The 20,652-nt window shown below is 42.6% G+C and overlaps 1 protein-coding gene across 2 annotated transcripts in view; it reads left to right on the top strand.

The window, feature by feature from the left end:
* Positions 1 to 20,652, top strand: part of SLC7A14 (solute carrier family 7 member 14) — a 125,761-nt gene that overhangs the window by 44,965 nt on the left and 60,144 nt on the right. For both annotated transcript variants that reach the window (XM_030822823.1, XM_003256445.4), the window contains exon 2: positions 17,512 to 17,967. In XM_030822823.1, coding sequence (XP_030678683.1) covers positions 17,664 to 17,967 — 304 coding nt within the window. In that variant the 5' untranslated portion in view covers positions 17,512 to 17,663. The remainder of the gene's footprint in view (positions 1 to 17,511; positions 17,968 to 20,652) is intronic.

The following is a 20,652-nucleotide window of genomic DNA, read 5'->3' as shown; positions in this document are numbered from 1 at the left end:
GCAGAGATGATACACATTCAGTAGAAACCATGCTTCTCCCACAATGCTGGGAAGTGGCTGTGAGCCACAACTCCCAGTCAGTCATGTATTTTCAACTTGGGACATTTTAAACTTATGATGGGTTTATCAAGTGCCTTATCATAAATCAAGAACTGCATATAAATCAGTTAAAATCATGGCGGGTACATAGTAAGTATCATATAAGTGACACTGTTATTTAGGTGAGGATTATCTAGGCTTGTTTAAGCACTATAATTTGCATCTCAGATATACAGCCATTTAATCTCTCAGTTTTTAGCCTCCCAAAAAGAGGCTCTTCTCTTGTGTGTGTGTGTCTGTGTGTGTGTGTCTATTTTACCTTTTTTCTGCTTGCAACAGAGGGACACCCAGAGTTCAGAATAATGAGGCTGTTTCAGTCCTGTAATGTGTCCCAAGAGGAGTTCACCCCTTTTTATTTGGAGATTTCTCACTAAGTGAATAGAATGGGGACCCTGGCCAGACCCAAACCACAGGCAGGGAGGATCTACCAACTCTCACCTATGACAGGCAATACAAATTAAGCACGCTTAATACTAGGCTCTGAATGTGGAGGCTTATTTATCAAAATAATCTTCAGATGTCTAAATAGAAAATGCAGAGCCAGGTGTGGTGGCTCATGCGTGTAATCCCAGCACTTTGGGGGGCGGAGGTGAGTGGATCGCAAGGTCAGGAGTTCGAGACCAGCCAAGCCAACATAGTGAAACCCCATCTCTACTAAAAATACTAAAATTAGCCGGGCATGGTGGCACGTACCTGTAGTCCCAGCTACTTGGGAGGCTGAGGCAAGAGAATCACTTGAATCCAGGAGGTGGAGATTATGGTGAGCAGCGATCACACCACTGCACTCCAGCCTGGGCAAGAGAGCAAGACTCTATCTCAAAAAAAAAAAAAAAGAAAGAAAATGCAGTTTAGCCCATCCCCTTTCCCAGCCCTCTTGGTCCTGGAGAGACTGTGGTTTTCTGTTTTGTTTTGTTTTTGTTTTTGTTTCTTTTGAGATGGAGTTTCACTCTGGTTGCCCAGGCTGGAGTGCAATGGTGCAGTCTTGGGTCACTGCAACCTCTGGGGTTCAAGCGATTCTCCTGTCTCAGCCTCCTGAGTAGCTGGGATTACAGGCATGCGCCACCATTCCCAGTTAATTTTGTATTTTTATTAGAGACTGGGTTTCTCCATGTTGGTCAGGCTGGTCTCAAACTCCCAACTTCAGGTGATCTGCCCACCTCAGCCTCCCAAAGTGCTGGGATTACAGGTGTGAGCCACTGTGCCCGATGGAGACTGTGCTTCTTAAAGACAGAGGGACCATGACCTCATCGATCTCTTTAACGCAGAGCATAGTAAAATGGGCTCTCCTTGGGCTGATTCGAGACACCAGGCATCTTGGCCCTCTCTTCCAGAGGAGGCATAAAACAATAGTAGCAGGTCCAGCAGCCTGGCTTGGCACAGGGATTTTATGTCATCAATCTGAGCTTCAGATCTCAGAGAGAGTGACTGTCTCAGACAGGTCAACCCCACACGTGACTCAAAGAGCAAAGATGACCCAACAGTTCAGATAGACCTGAAAGTTTATAAGCCATCTAGCCCTCTGCCTTGAGGAATATTTTTATTCTTGTTCAAGTTTGTCGAGCAGAGTTTCCCATTTCTTTTTCAGGTTAAACCTCTTTTCCCCTTCTAGATCACTCTTTCAGCAAAGAGATTCCAGGCATCATGGCAAATTGGATTCTTGATGATGACTCACACTGTCATCTGCATACTCACATCTAAATATCACTCTGTGATTTCATCTAGTAGTAGACACCATGTTAAGGACTGAAAATGTAGCAGCATTAAAAATCTTCTAAAGGACATGTCCTTCCAAACATCTTTTGAAATCTTCTTATACTAAAGAAGAAAAAATCAGAATAGTTTATTCCTAAAAGAATGATATGAGGTCACCGTCAACCTTGCATGTGGACATGCACACACAACCCACAGCTTTCACTGTTGTGAGACGAAATCCAAATCTTTTTGAGAAGGAGGACTTGAACAACACCGCTGAGTGCTTGAGATGGGCTAAGTGAGAGAGATGAAGGCTTGAAATATGTTCATTGGATTTAGCAAAATGGAAGCTGTTGATGACCTCAGCAAAAGGAGTGGCAAGGGACATGCAAGAGGCAGAATGGGGAAGGCCAATGGTTGACAAGCTGTGAGAGAGCGGACACAGTCCAGGAGAGAGTAGCTATAGTGTGGCCTGGTGCCGGTGGGTGCTTTTACTTGCTAATTTTGTGAGATGGACCTGTTGAGGATAATTAGAATTCTTAGGACAGTCTATGAAATTAATACAATTAGTTGCCTCTGGGAGAGTCAAGGAGAGGAGAAAGAAAACCAAGCTATTAGAAACCAGTGTCACAAAACTGAGCTCTTTGCTTCAGGGGCAGATTCCATCTTTCCAGTAAGGATGTTGGCTCGAGCTTTGTGTAGCAACTGGGAGAATCCTGCCTCTTGGCTCGTGGTGATTCGATTCTGCTGTTTTAAAGCTGATTCTGTAACCAAGTAAGAGCTTTCCCTAGGCCTAAAAAATTGTATCTCCAAAGTGAAAAGAAAGCAAATGATAATGTAGGCAAATCTAATTCAGTGGAGGCTACAGACCCTAAAACAGTTCACCATAATGGAGATGCGTAGAAGCATAACTACAAAAACCGAGGACATTTCTGCATGGTCAGGAACAGGAGCATGCACGTTATTCTGGGAGATTCTGTGTTTTGTTTGGGGTTTTAGTTACGTAATTCTTTTCTGACTTTAAAGGAATAGATCCTGACCACAGAAAAGATAAAAATATTATGTTGGTGCAAGAGTAACTGTGGTTTTTTGCAATTTTAATTGCAATTACTCTTGCACCAATCTAATAGATAACATTCCTAATCCCACCACTCATAGATTCCCCATTTTTAACATTTTACCATACTGCCTTTAGAAGAGAATAAAATTAAATCATATTTTTTATTGCTGTAGTTGTTTTAATTTATCCTGAGTAATTTCTCATGTAATTACACATTACTTTTTTGGAGACAAGGTCTTGCTCTATCACCCAGGCTGGAGTAAAGTAGTGTGTAAATCACAGCTCACTGCAGCCTCAAACTCCTGGGCTCAAGCAATCCTCCTGTGTCAGCCTTCTAAGTAGCTAGGACTACAGGTGTGCCACGATGCCACCTTATTTTTTTTCTTTTGATAGAGATGGGGTCTTGCTATGCTGCCCAGGCTGGTCTTGAACTCCTGGCCTCAAGTGATCCTCCCACCTTGGCTTCCCAAAGTGCTGGGATTACAGGCGTGAACCACTGCACCTGGCCAATAAGTATTCTTTTTAAACAATATTTTAACAATTGCTTAATATTTTATTCTTTGAGTGCCTCATAATCGATTTAACTGTGTCACCATATTGAGAAATGTAGGTTGTCTCCAACTTTTACCACTGTGAGTAATATTGCAATTAATGCCCTTGAAATAAATCTTTTTCTGCACCTGATAATTTCCACATGATGTAGTTACTTTCCAAAAACATTTATATCAGTTTATATTCCCACTATCACTGTGTGGATGTATCCTTTCTTTGACGTCCCACTAGCAATGAGTATTTTTATTTTTTTAACCTTTGCCATGTCAATAAGTAAAAACATCTCCTTTTCTTGGCATTTCCTTGAATATTAGTGATAACTGATATATTTTTACATATTATTGAATATTTATATTTGCATAAACAATTGTTCCTTGCCTGGCTCTATGAGGAATACATTCAAACTTAAAAGCTTGCAGTCTGGAAAAATTTTAACACAACAGTTTAGAAGCAAGCACTAATCAGTTGAATAGCTTGAAGGCTGGATATTCATTTAAAAAGTCACCAAACAACATCTGGCATTCCTTTGTGAGCAAGGGCTGTTAGCGTTGAAAGATGTTCTCCTAGCTTTCAGATTTCCTAACGGAAAGAGATGATGATAGGAAAGGAACCTGCCTCAGAGAAGAATTCTCTGGACCGTGGATCCAAAATGTACCCTGAGGGCCTGTGCAGCACCATCCTCAAAGGAGACACCAGAAGCTAGAAACGAACAGTGCACTCCTGGGCAATGCAAATCTCTATTTTTCCAAAAACGTTTTAAATTCCCACACTGTCAAAAGTCTCAACTATTTTCCTGCCAGATGAGAAAAAAAAAAGAAGCAAACTAAAAATCAAAAATATACCTTTTATGTTGCATCCTCTATGATTTATGAGGTTTTCACTGCTCTGATTGGGTAAAAGACTGAGGTCTCCAAGGAGCTACATGGAACTTCTACATTGATAAGTGTAGCTCTAAACCTAACTAAATTTTAATATTTTAATATTATGGTAGTCCTCCCTTATTCACAATATTGCTTTCCATGGTTTCAGTTATGCATGGTCATCTGAGGTCCAAAAATATGAAATGGAAAATTCCGGAAACAAACAACTCCTAAGTTTTAAATTGCATGCTGTTCTGAGTAGCATAATGAAATCTCATACCATCCCACTCTGTCCCACCCAGGACATGAATCATTCCTTTGTCCAAGGTATCCACACTATGTACTACCCCCCACCCCGCCACTTAGTCACTCGGTGGCCATCTCAGTTATCAGATCGACTGTACATTGTATTACAGGGCTTGTATTCAAGTCATCCTCATTTTACTTAATACTGGCCCCAAAGTACAATAGTAGTGATGCTAGAATACTGTTATAGTTATCCCATTTTAATATTAGTTCTTGTTGTTAATCTCTTACTGTGCCTAATCTATTAATTAAACTTTATCATAGGTATGTACATATAGCAAAAAACTTAGTATAGATAAGATTCAGTACTATACTCAGTTTCAGGCATGGGGGTCTTGGAATGTAGCCCCTGCAGATAAGGGGAAAATACCACATGATATTGTAGATTTTAAACTCGTGTTTCCCTTAACTGAATGAATATAAAAGGGTTTTTTAAATAGAGATAATTTATCTATAATTAGATACAAAATTCCTACCTTCAAGGAGTTTGCAGTCTAGAGGGGAGAGACAGACATGAAAATATAAACAAATATAAACAAAAAAATATAAACAAATAAATGTCAAATCAAGATAAATTACTCAAAACTAAGTGAATAAGTAAATTAATAGATGGATATATAGATGATAGACATAGATGACTGATAGATACACAGGTAGATACATAGATAGATGCACAGATAGATATATAGGTAGATAATGAGGAAAAGAGTACAAGAGACCACAGAGAGGCCAGGGCCACTTTTAGCTCAGGTGGTCCGGGAGGACCTATCTCTGCAAAGATGACATTTCAGCTGAGACTGGAAGCATGAAGGGTAAGTCATGCAAAGACCTGGGGCAAGAGATTCCAGATAGAGGAAACAAGTGCAAAGGCCCTGAGACAACAGAGAGCTTGATGTATTTCAAGAATGGAAAGGAAGTCAGTGTGGCTGAACCAAGAAGAAGGGTGGTAGGAGAGGAACTCAGAGATGAAATAGACATCAGATTATGTAGGGCCCTGGAGGACATTGTAAGGACCTTGGATTTCATTTCATTTGCAATACAAAACCATTGGAGGGCTTTAAGAAGAGATCCTAGCTCTCAAGTGTTTAACAATTTGCACAAGGCAATTGACGAATACATGGTGAGTTGAGGGTCCTATAGGAAATCAGAGAAGAGGAGGCTCAAGTGGTTAACACACATTTACTGACAGATGGGATATAAGCTGAGTCCCAAGGGAACATGGAAATGTGAATAGCTTCAGAGAAAAAGGTGAGGAAAACAGAAAGAGGAGCTAAGAAGTGGGAATCATTATAGTCAGCAGGGAGACTTCCTTGTATCACATTGGACGGTCACTCACTTCGTGTCCATCTCGCAGGCCAGCCTGAGAGCTCCTGGAAGGCAGCGGCTTTCTTTTTCTTCTTTTTGCCTCTACATTTTGCACACACAGTGCAGACATTAACTAAGAGCTCCATATTTATAGAAATTCACTGCAGATGGTGTGTATTGAGAGCAGTAAAGCTAAGAGTAGAGTGAGGCTGCGTGTGTTAGAGTCGGGCTTTATTGAGAACTGAAAATTTGTGGAGCATGTATAATAACCTATATTGACAAAATTAAAGTTCTATTTGTCCATTTATTGTATCACATGAAATGGCAGTTCCTGACATTTTGAAGGGTCTAGTTGGAATCATCTGACTTAAAATGCAGACTCTTTTAACGATAGAAATTTCCTTTGGGTACAATGAAATAAATCTCAAAGAAACAGGTGGCCAGACCCCACAAGAGCAAAATCTAAAGTACAAGAGAAGCTTGGCTGTGGGTTAAGATACAGAGAATAGAGAAAACAAAAGTAATTTCAAATATAAGCTCCAAACCCAGAGGCACAAAGTCAGTCATCCAAATTGCAGTTATTGACTTAGGAGGAAGTATCTCAGATGGACAACTCTATTTAGCATATCCAGAGTGAGTAGCTGCAGGGATGCATCCACTTAAAGATTTTCCTACACAACCCTGGGGAAGCCAACTTATTAATACTAATGTGAACAAGTTCATTTAGGAGACTCCTGCTAGAATTGGGCTTCTCCAGATCAGGATGAGGAAATTCCTATTGAGGCCAAATCTCTAGGAAGACTTTCAAGATTAGGTCATCTTTCTTCCCTCAAATCCTGCAAGAAAAAAAAATGTTTAGAAGGACCACGACCTTATAGACAACTAGGCAAATGCCTAATTCTCCTCTGGAGATTATCCCAAGCCTGGGATAACATTATATCCAGAAAATATAGGCTGCTCCATTCACCTTTTTAAATACACAGCAGTACGGAAAGCACTGGCTTGGAGATCAGGACACCTGCCATCACTTGGGCATGGCCTCATATAAGCCACTTCAGTGCTCAGGCTCTGAAGATGCTCCTCTGAAAGCAGTTGAGTGAATGACTCTATCATCAGTATTCTTGACAGACAGGTACATGTAGTTTGGGTTAAGTTTTTGTTTAATTAGGGACAGAATTTTTCCAAAAGCATATAATTGCTCAGCCGAGTGTTTTCAGGAAAAGAGAGATGAGAGAGGTGGCAGTTTGTCATGGAGTACAGAAATATGAAGAGAGACATGTCTAAGATAAGAGTGGTTCTTAGAAGATGGAATAATGTTCCCCAGAGAGGTCCATGTTCTAATCTTCAGAATTTGTGACTATGACAAAGGGGACGCTGCAGAGGTGATTAAGTTAAGAATCTTGAGATGAGGAGATTATCCTGGATTACAGAGTAGATTTGATATAATTGCAAGGATCCTTAGAAGAGGGAAGCAGGGGAACAGAGAGGAGAGAAGATACTTTTTTGCTGGTTTTGAAGAAGGAAAGAATCACAAGTCAAGGAATGCAAGTGACCTCTAAATTCTAGAAGCTGGAAAAGGCAAGGAAATAGATTGTCCCTGGAACTTCCAGAAGGTACACAGCCCCGCAGACTCAGAACTGTAAAATATCAAATCTGTCGTTTTTGGCCACTACATTTTTAGCCATTTGTTACAGCAGCCAGAGGGACCTAATACAAGAGGGAGTTCTGTGAGGTATGTGATAGCATTTCTCTATTTTACCAGAAAGGCTTCCATTTCCTTCAGTATCTTAGGAGTCCAGTTAGTGTTCTGCCTTGGGTGTAAGGACATGCTGAGATGGGCATCCAGCCAGAGTGGGTGCAGATTGTCTTCTGGGGGCTCAGATTACACATGGCATGAAGGTGCCAGGCTGGATGATCTCAAATACAAATATTTTATGATCTCATCATTTCAGAATGGCCTCTACAATCACATTTGGGATGAGGAGACCAGAATTTTTGTGCAAAAAGCCACCTTACACATCTCTCATCAGTACACTTTGCAACTATAGTGTTGCATTAAAAAGTCCTTATCAACATTTTCTAAATGAGAAAATAGAAACCTTAGCAAGCTGTGGCTTACTGAAGTCTCACCCGTAGCTTGTCCTACAGGACTGGGACAAAACCTCCGGTCTCCTGATTCATGAGTACAGAGTATTCACACTATACTCATGGTATGATAGTGTGCTCTCACCTTTCACAGTGTTAATTTTGGAAATCTGCATGTATTTAGAAATGACCAACCCAAGTGTCCAACAATGATAGAATGGATTAAGAAAATGTGGCACATATACACCATGGAATACTATGCAGCCATAAAAAATGATGAGTTCATGTCCTTTGTAGGGACATGGATGAAGCTGGAAACCATCATTCTCAGCAAACTATCGCAAGGACAAAAAACCAAACACCGCATGTTCTCACTCATAGGTGGGAATTGAACAATGAGAACACTTGGACACAGGAAGGGGAACATCACACACTGGGGCCTGTTGTGGGGTGGGGGGAGAGGGGAGGGATAGCATTAGGAGATATACCTAATGTAAATGATGAGTTAATGGGTGCAGCACACCAACATGGCACACGTATACATATGTAACAAACCTGCACTGTACCCTAAAACTTAAAGTATAATTTTTAAAAAAAGGCCAGACCTCAGTGTTCTGACTTCAAACCCAGTATCTCTGTAGACACAGGGGGTATGGTTGATTTCCTGAATCTATCTCAGCCGTCTAATATATCCATGTATCAGTCAGGGTCCCAGCAGGAAGCACGTGGCACACTCAAGTCTGGTATTTTGAGGAAAGTTAGTGAAAAGAACTGTTAATATATATAAAGATGAGGGCAGTGGGTAGAGAAATCGTGAGGCAAAATGCAGTTCCAAGGGCTAGAAACATGAGTACCACCTACTGCCTGAAATGACAGGGGGATAAAGAAAGAGTTGTCAGAACCAGAGAGAGATAGGGCTATGTGGAGAGGGCCACCTGGCTGGAGTCACAGCCAACCCACAGTGACCTGGCAAAGGGAAGCTAGGGATAAACACCTGGCCTCCCTGTCTTCCATCCTCCTGATCACCCGCTGGTGCCTCCCATTGACCAATCCAACCAGAGGGCAAGGGAGCCTGTCAGCTCCCCAGGACACAGCCAGTGGGCTGCTGGGTGGGTCTGGAAGGACAAGCAGAGGACATTCGCACTCCCTGAAGCTGCCTTGTGCCTAAATTCCTGATATTCTTGGATTACAGTAATTTCTTTTATGGCCATAACAGCTACCATTGAACTAAACACACACTAGGAACTCATTAAATACTTTTGCAATGATTAATACAAATTCTTAAATCTTCTACGGTGGCATAGAAGGATTAACTGGTTTTGGTATTATTTGTCCCTTCTAACAGAGAGGTTTCCCAGTAATATCTGATTAATGAAGTTTTTCATTTCCTGAACTCTGGTTTTGTTAATATTATCTTATATGCAATGAATAACACATGACACCAAGCAGAGACCTGAGACCCTGACCTGGGAGACCCTGATCCACGGGAGAAGAGTGGAAGGTGATGTCAGACTGTGGCCACACATGCAAGGACACCTAGCCCCAAGCAAAGACCTGAGGCACCGGACCTGAGGTCCATGGAAAAGGAGAGGAGAAGGCAATGTCAAACTGTGTTACCCTCCCTGACTGGGGCATCGAAGGAGAAACACGGTGTCTCAATGCTGAGTAACCGATCTCTGAACAAGCCTCTCCTTGCTTCTCCAAGTAGATGCTCTTGAGAGTGTTTTCACCACAGTTTCCAACAAATATATACACAGAGAGTATTCACAACCCTAGAATGTTGACAAACAGGGGAGCAGAATGGGAAACTATTTGTGTAAGTAGAAATATTGTCCCAGACCAGGTAAAAATCAATTGTTTTCATAAGATTTTTTTTTTAAAGAATTATTTCAAGCAAACAGAATTAAACAGGTTTATGTTTATTTTGTTCTGCTTGGTGTTGGAAGCAGATGAATTTTTAATTTACCTATTTACGGGCAATCATTATTTATATCTTCAAAGAATTAATTGTGGAAGTGCAGGAATGAACACATCAGAGTCTTAAGTTTCCACCTCAGATGTACAGATATCTGCCCATTTCAGAGAAAACAGCCTCAGAAGCAAAATACAATTGCTTTGCCTAGTGCATAGTAAGGGATCGGTGATATATCATCAAAACTGTTTACATCCTCCTTTATAAGAAAAGTGCACAACTTCATCCTGTGCCTTGTGACTCACCTGCCTTCTATGGGAGGAGGACACTTCTCACCCCACTAACTTTGGGCTTGGTCATATGACTTACTGTAGTTAATGGAAAGTCAGTGGAACTGCCAGTTCCCAGCAGAAGCAGTAGAGACATTTTACATTTCCACCAGTTGTGCCACAAAAGAGCAGCATGCATCAGATAGGGATTGCTCCTTCAGCCTGAATCCTGGAATAAGAAGGCGTGTGGAGTGGACCCCCAGTCCAGATTGGGGAAAAGATCTGAAGCCGATGCACTGTCTGGAGTAGAGCCACAGCAAGAGACAAATATCACCATTGTAATATTCAAATTTGGGGTTGTTTGTTACTACAGCAAAAGCTGATTAATATACTCAATAACTTTTTAGAAACAAACAAACAAAAAAAAACCAACAAGCTTTGAAAAGGAAGCTTAATTGGTGCAATCTTATTTGCATAGCTAAAATATGCAGTCCTTATAGATTCATACTCCCATTTAAAGATATTCCAAGTAAAACGAAGTTGGCTGTGTCTGAGACTCCACATACAATATAAACAAGCTAGCACATCACTAAATAATATGGTAGGTGATCAAAAAATATTTGAAGTGGATTTGATCAAACACTTAGCAAAGATACAACTGAAAAAATTAGCAATCTGAAAATTAGGAACCCTGGTTTTAAAGCCAATCATACATCTGAGTGAATTTGTCAGGCACCAACATTGCATGATTTAAGAGGCATGTGCTTGTGCACACACCACACACATACACCACACACACACACACACACACACACACACACACTGGGCCACATGGATCAAAAACATCTCCCTTACCACTCTGTCATGGTCCAAAACTGTCAACCATGATAAGGTGCTGCCTGTTCAAGAAGTACAAATCAGAATGTGGTTGATCTAGAAGCTATAACATGTGAGGCACTGTTGATCACAGAAGAAATGGAAGATGTTTAGTCTAGGAAAGATAAGACTCCAAGATATATGTTAGTTGCTATCAAAAACTTGAAGACTTATCCCATAAGCAGATTAACTCTAATCTGTATAGATACAGAGAGCAAAACTGCAGACAACAGAAGAGAGTTACTGGGACACACATCTCATTTCAGTTTACTAGGATGTTCTGTCAGAGCTGAGCAGACCCTGGGATTAAGACGCATCTGGCCTGTACCTGGCCACGCAGTATAAAGTCAGAGCGGCTGACATGCAAGCACATCCCCAGTTGTGGTGCAAACGTAAAGCCATATCTGGTGAGCTTGGAAGGAGTAGAAGAGCAACAGAAGCAAGGGCTTCAGGAGAGGATCCACCATCAAAGCTTATGCTAGCTGAGTGAGCCAGAGTAAGCCACAGGCATAAAAGTCAGAAGGGGATCATGTTTTCAGGGATAGGGTGGTAACTGAAGGTGAACCTACCACGGTCTAGCCATCCCAAAGGTATGTGTGCATCTCGGGGAAAAAAGTCAAAAGTATAGAGGAATGAGAGGAGGCATAACATCCAAAGGCCTAAGCAAATCTGCTGAAGGGCCCCTTTAGATAAAGGGAAAGAGGAAAGCCGTTCTCCACAAGTTTGAGAAAGGTAAATAAGAATCCCTTGGCGTGGAAGTACCAGGGTGTACAGTCTGCAGCCAGGAGAAACCCAGGGGAGGTTCAACAGAAAAAAGCCCTGATTAAGGACTTGCCATCAGGCCAAGGGCCCTCTGAGAGCTGCCTAGGAAGGTGAAGGTGGTGGGAAGGGTGTCAGCAGCAGGGAACAACGACAACAACAAACACCTACACCTGGTCAGGGGCCACAGCAGGGTGATGCTAGCTAACGCTCCCACAGCATGCACTATATGCCAGGCACGGTACTAAAAGCTCCACAAGTATTAGCTCTTCCACTCCTCACCACAACCCTGTGAGCTAGGTACCACTGTGATCCCATTTTACAGATGGCAAAACTGACGCATAGTGAGGTTTGCCCAAGGTAACTTAGTTAGCAAAGGCAGAGCCAGAATTTGCATGCAGGGAACCTGTTTCCTGAATTGTGTTCTTAACCCAGAGCCAGGAGCTCAGCCCAGAGGAAGAAAAGCAGGGAGGTGGTGAGAGGGTTAGCCAAGACCTGGATACGGGAGTGGGCAGAGATCTCAGAGGGGTCCTCAGATCCCACAGTCACCAGGTGGGGCTCAGAAAACCAGGCAACATTTACTCTAACTGCAGCCTCATTTTTCCTGGGAACATTTATTAAAAGAATTTTGTAGCAATCCTAACTGTCCCACCACGTGAAAGGGCTGCTTCTATCAGCCAATGTTCCCTGCTGCCCAGATGTTCCAGAAAAAGCTGGACAACTATTCGTCGAGTGTGTCATGAGGGATTTTTGTAGTCCCTTAGCATATTTGCAAAATCAGGCAGGAATGATTATTGGCTGTTTACTGTTTTGTTAGCCTTCGTTTCCTTCCTCTCCTCACCTCCAAAGGCAGTCTCTAGCCTAATTCGATAATCCTACTCATTCAGTGAACTACTAAACTGTAATTATTTGCATCCTGAAACAAACCTGCTTTTATCATCATTATCCTTGGAGCCCACTGAACCCTTGAGCATGCCAGCAAGCACCACAATGATGACTCTCTTCTCCCAGAGGCCCTGTAAGCCTTCCTTAGTTATAGCTGTGAAGTATTTTGAGAAACCTGAATTAAAGTGCTAGAGAAAGCACAACACACATTTATTGCTCATCTTGGAAAGACAACAGCAGTGAGCTTCCAAAACTATCTTTGATTAACATAATCTGGGGGTAATGAATATGGATATTGCCAATAGTCACCTAGAAGCATGTTTTCTTTTGTACATTTTGTTCTCTCCAGTAAATTTCCTACCAAGAAAGGAAACGGTCCCAACTCCCTGTTTGCATCGATAAAGCAAGCACTCAGGGGAATTACGTGAAGAGAATAGGACCAGGGGGCATTCTTGCCACCCTCAACCTTTGCTTTTGGTTGATTCTCCACATTTTCAATATGGTTTCTAATTACCAGGAATACGAAGTGCAAATAGAAGCCATCACTTGCATAAAAAGACTGGTTTGTTTCTCAGTGTCCTTGTGACAGTTTCTGATGAAGGCTGAACAGGACAAGTAGGCCAGGAGATATCTCCAGACAGTGCCGCCTCCATAGTCATCGCCGCTGAGGAGAGCTGTTAAGAGGCCCCATGACCTGCCCAGGGAAGGAAACCGGAAGTACCTGTCAGACTAGTGGCCTCCTGTGGAAAACAGCAATATCTGGTTTTCCACATGGAGCACTTGTCATTATGCCTGGCATGGGGTAGGGAACCTCAATTCTGCTGTGCTAGCATAAGCTGGGGCATTTAAAGAACCCCTGTATATAAGCCATATTTCAGGCAAATTACATTTGAATTTTTGGGATGGGGCACAGGCACTAGCATTTCTGAAAGATCCTTGGGTATTTCCAATGTGCAACCAAGATGGAGAGCCACTGCCAAGGGGTCTCAAGACGGGAAACCCATTCACCACCCCTCAAAAAGCGGGCATGAAGCCCACCTGTATTTACCACAGCCACAACCTGCCACGGGGCCTCTCTCCTCGATTCCAGCAGCACACAGCTTGTGAGGTTCTCCTGGAGCTGGCTGACAATTTTTCTCCTTCCTGCATAGTGTCCTGTGTGCAGGCACTGCCCTGGCTGCAGAGTCCCACTGGCTTGTAGATCTCTGCTTACTTGTCGGCCTCCCCCCTCCAGCAGGTCCACACCTTTGTACATCCATCCCGGCCTACCTTAAAGGATCCCAGGGCCCAAGATTCTGCCGCAGCTACAATGAGCTTTTAGAAAAGTAAGTCATCTCATATTGCTCACCTGAATAAAAGCCTCCAAGGGCTTCTCACTGCACTGAATATCACAATCACACCCCTTTTATCTTGGCTGACCAGCCCCTTGGCAGTCTGACTTCTGTGCATCTCAAGCAAGAGAGCCCCACGGAGCCCAGGGCCAAGCTCTGGCTCGGGTGACTTTGGGTAAGTGACTGCCCCTCTCCCGGCCTACTTTGCCTCATCTGTAAGGCAGATATGTTGTGAGGATTTAATTAGTCGACACGACACTCAAATCCTCCTCCTTACCCCATACCAGTCTCACTTAGATCCCAGCAGATGCAACACCCACTCTATCTTCTTGAACCACAATGTGAGGAGAATTTCCCTGACATCGGGTACAACTGGCTTCTTTGCACCACTCAGGAGCCAATGCCATGTCCACAGAGACCTTCCCACCCCTTTATCACCCCCACTTTATTTCCTCTAAGCCTGTACTAGTTTGCTAGGGCTGCCATAACAAAGCATTGTGTTGGTGCAAAAGTAATTGCGGTTTTTGCAATTTGTGCTTTACTGCAATTACTTTTGTGCCAACCTAATACCATGGACCAGGTGGCTTAAGCAATAGAAATGTATTGTCTCAGCATTCTGGAGTCTAGAAATCCAAGACTAAGGTGTCAGCAGGGTTGGCTTCTTAGGGCTATGAGGAAGAATCTGTTCCCTGCCTCTTTTCTAGCTTCTGGTGGTTTCGTGGTAATCTGAGGCATCCCTTTGCTTGTACAGGCATCACCCCCATGTCTGTTCTCCCTGTGTGTGTGACTTTGTTTACAAATTTCCCCTTTTTATAAGGACATCAGTCATATGGACTAAGAGCCCACTATACTTTGGTACAACCTCCCCCCAACTAATTATATCTATAATGATATTATTTCCATATAAGGTCACATTCTGAGGTGTGGTGGCTAGGACTCCAACATTCTAATCTGGGGGGCCATGATTCAGCCCATAAGACAGTCTGTATCCCTCTCTGAAACTGACTGATTTTATTTGTCAGCCTGTGTATTGCCTCCTCCCCAAACGTCAGCACCATGACAGCAGGACCTTGAATGTCTCATTTGCCACAGCAACTGCTACATAAGGCTGGGCTGACACAGAGAAGATGCTTTGTATAGTTTCTTGAATGGATGAATTAAAACTAAAGCAACAGGCCAATTTTCTGAATAAAAACACTGAAGCCAAAATAGTGAAGCGACTACTCAGTTATTAAAAATGATGTTTCTATAACTGTTGATATGGGAAAACATTCTAACATATTGTTAAGCAAAACAAGAAAGTTTCAAATCAGAATAAATGATATAACATTTATAAAACATACATACACATATATATATGTCCATTCAAATAGGTGTGTAGTTACATAGAAAAGGGTCTGAAAGAATATAAATCAAGTTGTAGCTAGCTGGGTGGTATTTTATTTACTCATGTGGTTTTCTATTGTTTATATTGTCTGACTTTTCTGCAATAGATATGTGATGTTTGTGTAAAAAGAGAAATAATAAAAGCCAAGCTTTTCAGGGAAAAACAAAAATAAACCCTCTCGCTTGCAGTATGATTTGGGTGTCCACTATCTCTCATCCCAGGCTGCAAGCTCCATGGGAGCAGGGACTATGTCTTCACATCTACAAGCCTCACTCCATGCTTGGCACATAACAGGTGTTCCTTATATGCTGGCTGGGTGGAAATAAATAGATACGTGGATTCATGTCCCCACAAGACCTCAACCAAAGCAGTTGTTCTAGCGGCCTTCCCAGTAAACATATGGTATATTTTCTTGCCAATACAAAAATCTTTAGAAGAAGAAAGAGGAGAGGAGGAAGGGGTCGTGGAAGGGAGGAATGCAGACACTCTAGCCTGTTAAATATCTCTGGCATGTCATCCAACTATAGTGATAACTAAGGTGTTGTCAAGAATAAAAACACAGCACGAAGCAACACTGTCAAAGCTAGGAAAAAATTAAATCAGAAAGGCTGTCGCCCAAACCTGTGAACCAAACAGCCACATTTCACCTGATTCTTCTAATTAGTGTTTGAAAAGCCTTTCAAAGCAGACAAGTGCTACATTAAGTGCTTAGTATTCATTAATACTATGAGTAGATGAGGTAGGCAGGTACTTACTGATTATATAAATGTCCTGAGCTTGTCAGTACAGTATTTGGAATCAACGTCTGGCTATACTTCAAAAATTCTATACATTTATGAGTCTTATAAATTTAATGCAGTTTTTATAAATTTTCTCCAGCTTCTGGCTTCCAAAGAAAGTAGCTTCATATATTTGCAGTTCCTAATTTACTAAACTTTAGAAATTACCTAACACTGTAGTTCTCAACTCTATCAGATCCAACACCCCTTTTTATAATAAATACTTTGTCATACCTCCTTTTAGTATCCTGAAGTGAAATTATTGATCATCTACCTATATACAACATATTTTAGTGTGTAAATACCCAGGCATATCCAAATGACGGTGTCAGATGCTTGCACTATGTGAAAAATGACCACAAATGTGCCAGTTCCAGATGGCAGGCTGTTCCAGGGTGCGGCATGAGAAATGCAATACCGCGGGTGGCATTCCCCTGGGGTCCTTTGTTTTCTGAAAGGGCAAACAACTCCTCTTAAGTTCTAAACTAAATACATTATAATCTTCCTTTGATTTATTCTATAGTTGTATTCCTGGAAAATTCAATTTACTTGTATATTAAGGCTATCCAAAATATCCTATGAGTTTATATGTAAAAGAGAGTGAGTTGCCAGGCTCAGATCATCATAACCAGGATTTTTATCTATAGGAATGTCAAGCAAAATATCTAAAAGTTGTGTGACAACATCCTACACATCTCACATCTCAGGGTCCCCCCAGATGCCAGGAGTACTCCCCACCATTCCAATGTTTGAGAGTAAAAAAAAATTCCCAAAATATTTTTTATTTCATTTGGAAGCCAAGTGTCAAAATAACCCATGGGGTGGCATGGCCCCTCTTGAGACTCATGGATCTAATTTTACATTTTTATGTTTAAAAAAATGTAGATATCGTGTCCCCTCGAAATATACCCAAGAATCACAGACCAAGTGTTGGCAAAGTAAGAGGTAGTTAGAGTTGAAATGGATGAGCACTTTCCATAAGCCAGGCATTTTCTTAAGCTCCTTATGGATGTCACTCATCTAATCGTCACATCAACACTAGGAGAGAGACTTTATTGTCCCATTGGACAGTTGAGACTGAAACACAGACATGGCTTACCCAAGACCACAGAGCGGTAAGTGGCAGAGCTCTAACTCAGACCATCCTCATCAGGATGACTGTGCAACACAATGCACGTGCGGACAGTCCTTTAGAACTGGAGAGAAGAGCAAGGAGAGTGGAACCCTTCCGTGTTATGAGCACACAGGTAGACCAGTTCTACCAGTTCAGGACATTAACCTCCAACCATTCCTCCAAGTCAAGGTTTGTTTCTCACTCGGTCTCATCTTCTGCTTTCTTGTGTTTTTCCTGCAGACATTCATGCCCAGGAGAAGGCTGCACTGGGTCCCTCTGGACCTTTCCTGAAAGGGAGATCCCTGTTCACTAGATGAGTTCCAGAACCATCCGCTAAGGCTTTGTAGCCCCCTTCCATCGGCTGACCTTCACTGCATCCCCTATCGCTCAAGATGAGTGGCTTCTTCACCTCACTGGACCCCCGGCGGGTGCAGTGGGGGGCTGCCTGGTATGCAATGCACTCCAGGATCCTACGCACCAAACCAGTGGAGTCCATGCTAGAGGGAACTGGGGCCACGACGGCACATGGAACTAAGCTAGCCCAGGTACTCACCACAGTGGACCTCATCTCTCTTGGCGTTGGCAGCTGTGTGGGCACTGGCATGTATGTGGTCTCTGGCCTGGTGGCCAAGGAAATGGCAGGACCCGGTGTCATTGTGTCCTTCATCATTGCAGCCGTCGCATCCATATTATCAGGTAAGTGTCTCCATGCAGGGAAGTACTGTGGAAAGTGTGCTTACCAGCCTAGTCACTGTTCATCCCCCTTATCCGGAGTATTTAGTGGTGAGATGTATGAAGTGGCAGAAAAGTGGATCATCATACTCTTTTTTGCCTTGACTGCCAGGGAGGTTAGGGCCAGGTTTTGACTTAATTATAGTAGCTTCCTTTTTTCTTTTCTTTTCTTTTTCTTTCTTTTTTTTTTTTTTTTTTTTTTTTTTTTTTTTGAGATGGAGTCTTGCTCTGTTGCCCAGGCTGGAGTGCAGTGGCATGACCTCAGCTCACTGCAACCTCCACCTCCTGGGTTCAAGCAATTCTCCTGCTTCAGCCTTCTGACTAGCTGGGATTATAGGCGCCGGCCACCACGCCCGGCTAATTTTTGTATTTTTAGTAGAGACGGGGTTTCACCATTTTGGCCAGACTGGTCTCAAACTCCTGACCTCGACTAATCCACCTGCCTCGGCCTCCCAAAGTGCTGGAATTACAGGCATGAGCCACCGCGCCTGGCCTTTTTTGTTGTTGTTTTTTGTTTTCTGGGTTTTTTGTTGTTTTTTTTAAAACAGAGTCTTGCTCAGTCGCCCAGACTGGAGTGCAATAGCGCGATCTCGGCTCACTGCAACCTCCACCACCCGGGTTCAAGCGATTCTTCGGCCTCAGCCTCCTGAGTAGCTGGGATTAAAGGTGCGTACCACCACGCCTGGCTAATTTTTGTACTTGTAGTAGAGACAGGGTTTCACAATGTTGGCCAGGCTGCTGTCGTACTCCTGACCCCGCACTTCAGGAGGCTGAGGTGATCCGCCCGCCTCGGCCTGCGAAAGTGCTGGGATTATAGGCGTGAGCCTCCGCTCCCGGCCTATTTTTTCAATACAGAGAATTATTCTGGTTCTCATACATCTCCCAGCTTCTCATTCCCTGTCATGTTCTAATGGCTCTGTTTTTATTTTAACTCTCCTTTACACCGGAAGATAGGTCAGTCCTCTTGAGGGAGAGGGGAAGGATACCGCCAAGATATAAATAATAAAGATAGGCGGAGCAGCAAAATGACAAGTCAGTAAATCTGATATGATTGGGATTTGATAAACCTCAAACTGGCATCGAGCCCCCAAGGAGAAGGAAGCCAGGCCAGGAGATTTAAAGCCCTTGTGAGAATCACAGTGCACCATCTGCCACAAACACCTCCACAGATTTATAGTCCAGAGAGACAGGTCCACTAGCAGCTCCTTGTCTCCCCTTGAGAAAGAATCATAAAACTCATTTTTTAAAATAAAGTGCCAGGACTCACATGCCAATACTTTGTAAAAATGGCTCTCCTGTTGCCTTGTCCTCTTCCTTCCTTTTCTCTTGAGTAGCATTCTACAATATCTTCCCAGAATTGCTGGAGTAGGCCAATGGACAACTTGAGAAAGGAAAACCTCCAGCTTTTTTGCAAAAGCATGAGGCTTTTCTGGGTTTTAGGGTGGCAGATCATGTGGGCCAACCCATGTACTGACAGTGAATGTCTTGGTCTCTTCTAATATTTCAAAAGTGGGAATTCTAACTTATATTGGGAATTCTGTGTACCAATGCGTGCCATCATAAGAAAAGCATTACATTAATATCATACATGTAGAATAAATAGTGCTCACATAGGACACAAAGACAGACTACAAGCATGCAACCAGAAAGCGTACTGGTTTGTATTTAACGTCTCTTTAATTTGATAAGGAAAATAAGCTGAGTTTATTAACCTCCTGTCATGTCTTCTCTTTCCTGTTGGTTTTACCATTTATCCCCTTCTCCTGAAGTCATCCTCTCATAAGCATGAATACCCTAATAGTTGAGGTTTCTTCAGAATTGAGGGGTTTTCTCTCTTATTGATGAAAATAAATTATTCACATGCATGAATTTTGGGAATACTTGCAATTCTATTAATGTGATAGCAATTACCTCCAAACTTTTTTGACAGAGAAATTGACTCACCATGAGTTTCCAGATCTAAACATGTTATCATGTGGAACAGAATGTTGATAGTAGGACAAAAGGCAGCCATATACCCAGAGGGTTCCACAGAAGGCACAGGGCCAGTGCATCAGATTAATGAAGACTACACAGTTTTCAATAGATCTCGTCCTATTTTGACCCAGTCTCCCAGACCACAGTGATTTTTGTGAATGAATTACCTGTGTCTTATTCTTCACAGGATACATTACATCTGGAAACCAGAGCCTGCCACCTACCCCCATCACAGTGCTCATGGGCAGTATATAATCTAGACTTTTCCACTGCTCACATGGAGAGCCTGAGATTGGCCCAGCCTGTGTTATGCTGGAGCCAGCTCACACCAGCTGCCAAGAGTACTGATTGTGCATACCTCTTTCCAGCTTTACATTCAATGATGTCATGCTGTTAACTTGGAATCAGCTATGGAGGGACTATGTGTTTGTTGTGTTACTGTTGTTCAGGGAGTCAGTTGTTAAACCTTTACCAGCACATCACTAGCCCACCTCCACTAAAGACCCTGGTCCTGCCCAGTGATTGAGGCCTTCACCACAGCACCAAGCACAAGAAGAAAAAACCCTACCTCTCCCCAAAACAGGATTCCTCCTCTCCACATATAGCCCCAACCATAACACTTCTCTATACTGTATGACTGACTTATCTAGCCACTGAGGCCATTTGGAATCC

The sequence above is a fragment of the Nomascus leucogenys genome, chromosome 11 (assembly GCF_006542625.1).
Source record: "Nomascus leucogenys isolate Asia chromosome 11, Asia_NLE_v1, whole genome shotgun sequence".
Classification (NCBI taxonomy): domain Eukaryota; kingdom Metazoa; phylum Chordata; class Mammalia; order Primates; family Hylobatidae; genus Nomascus; species Nomascus leucogenys.
Note: the sequence above shows the minus strand (reverse complement) of the source record. Positions and strands in the feature narration are given on the sequence as shown.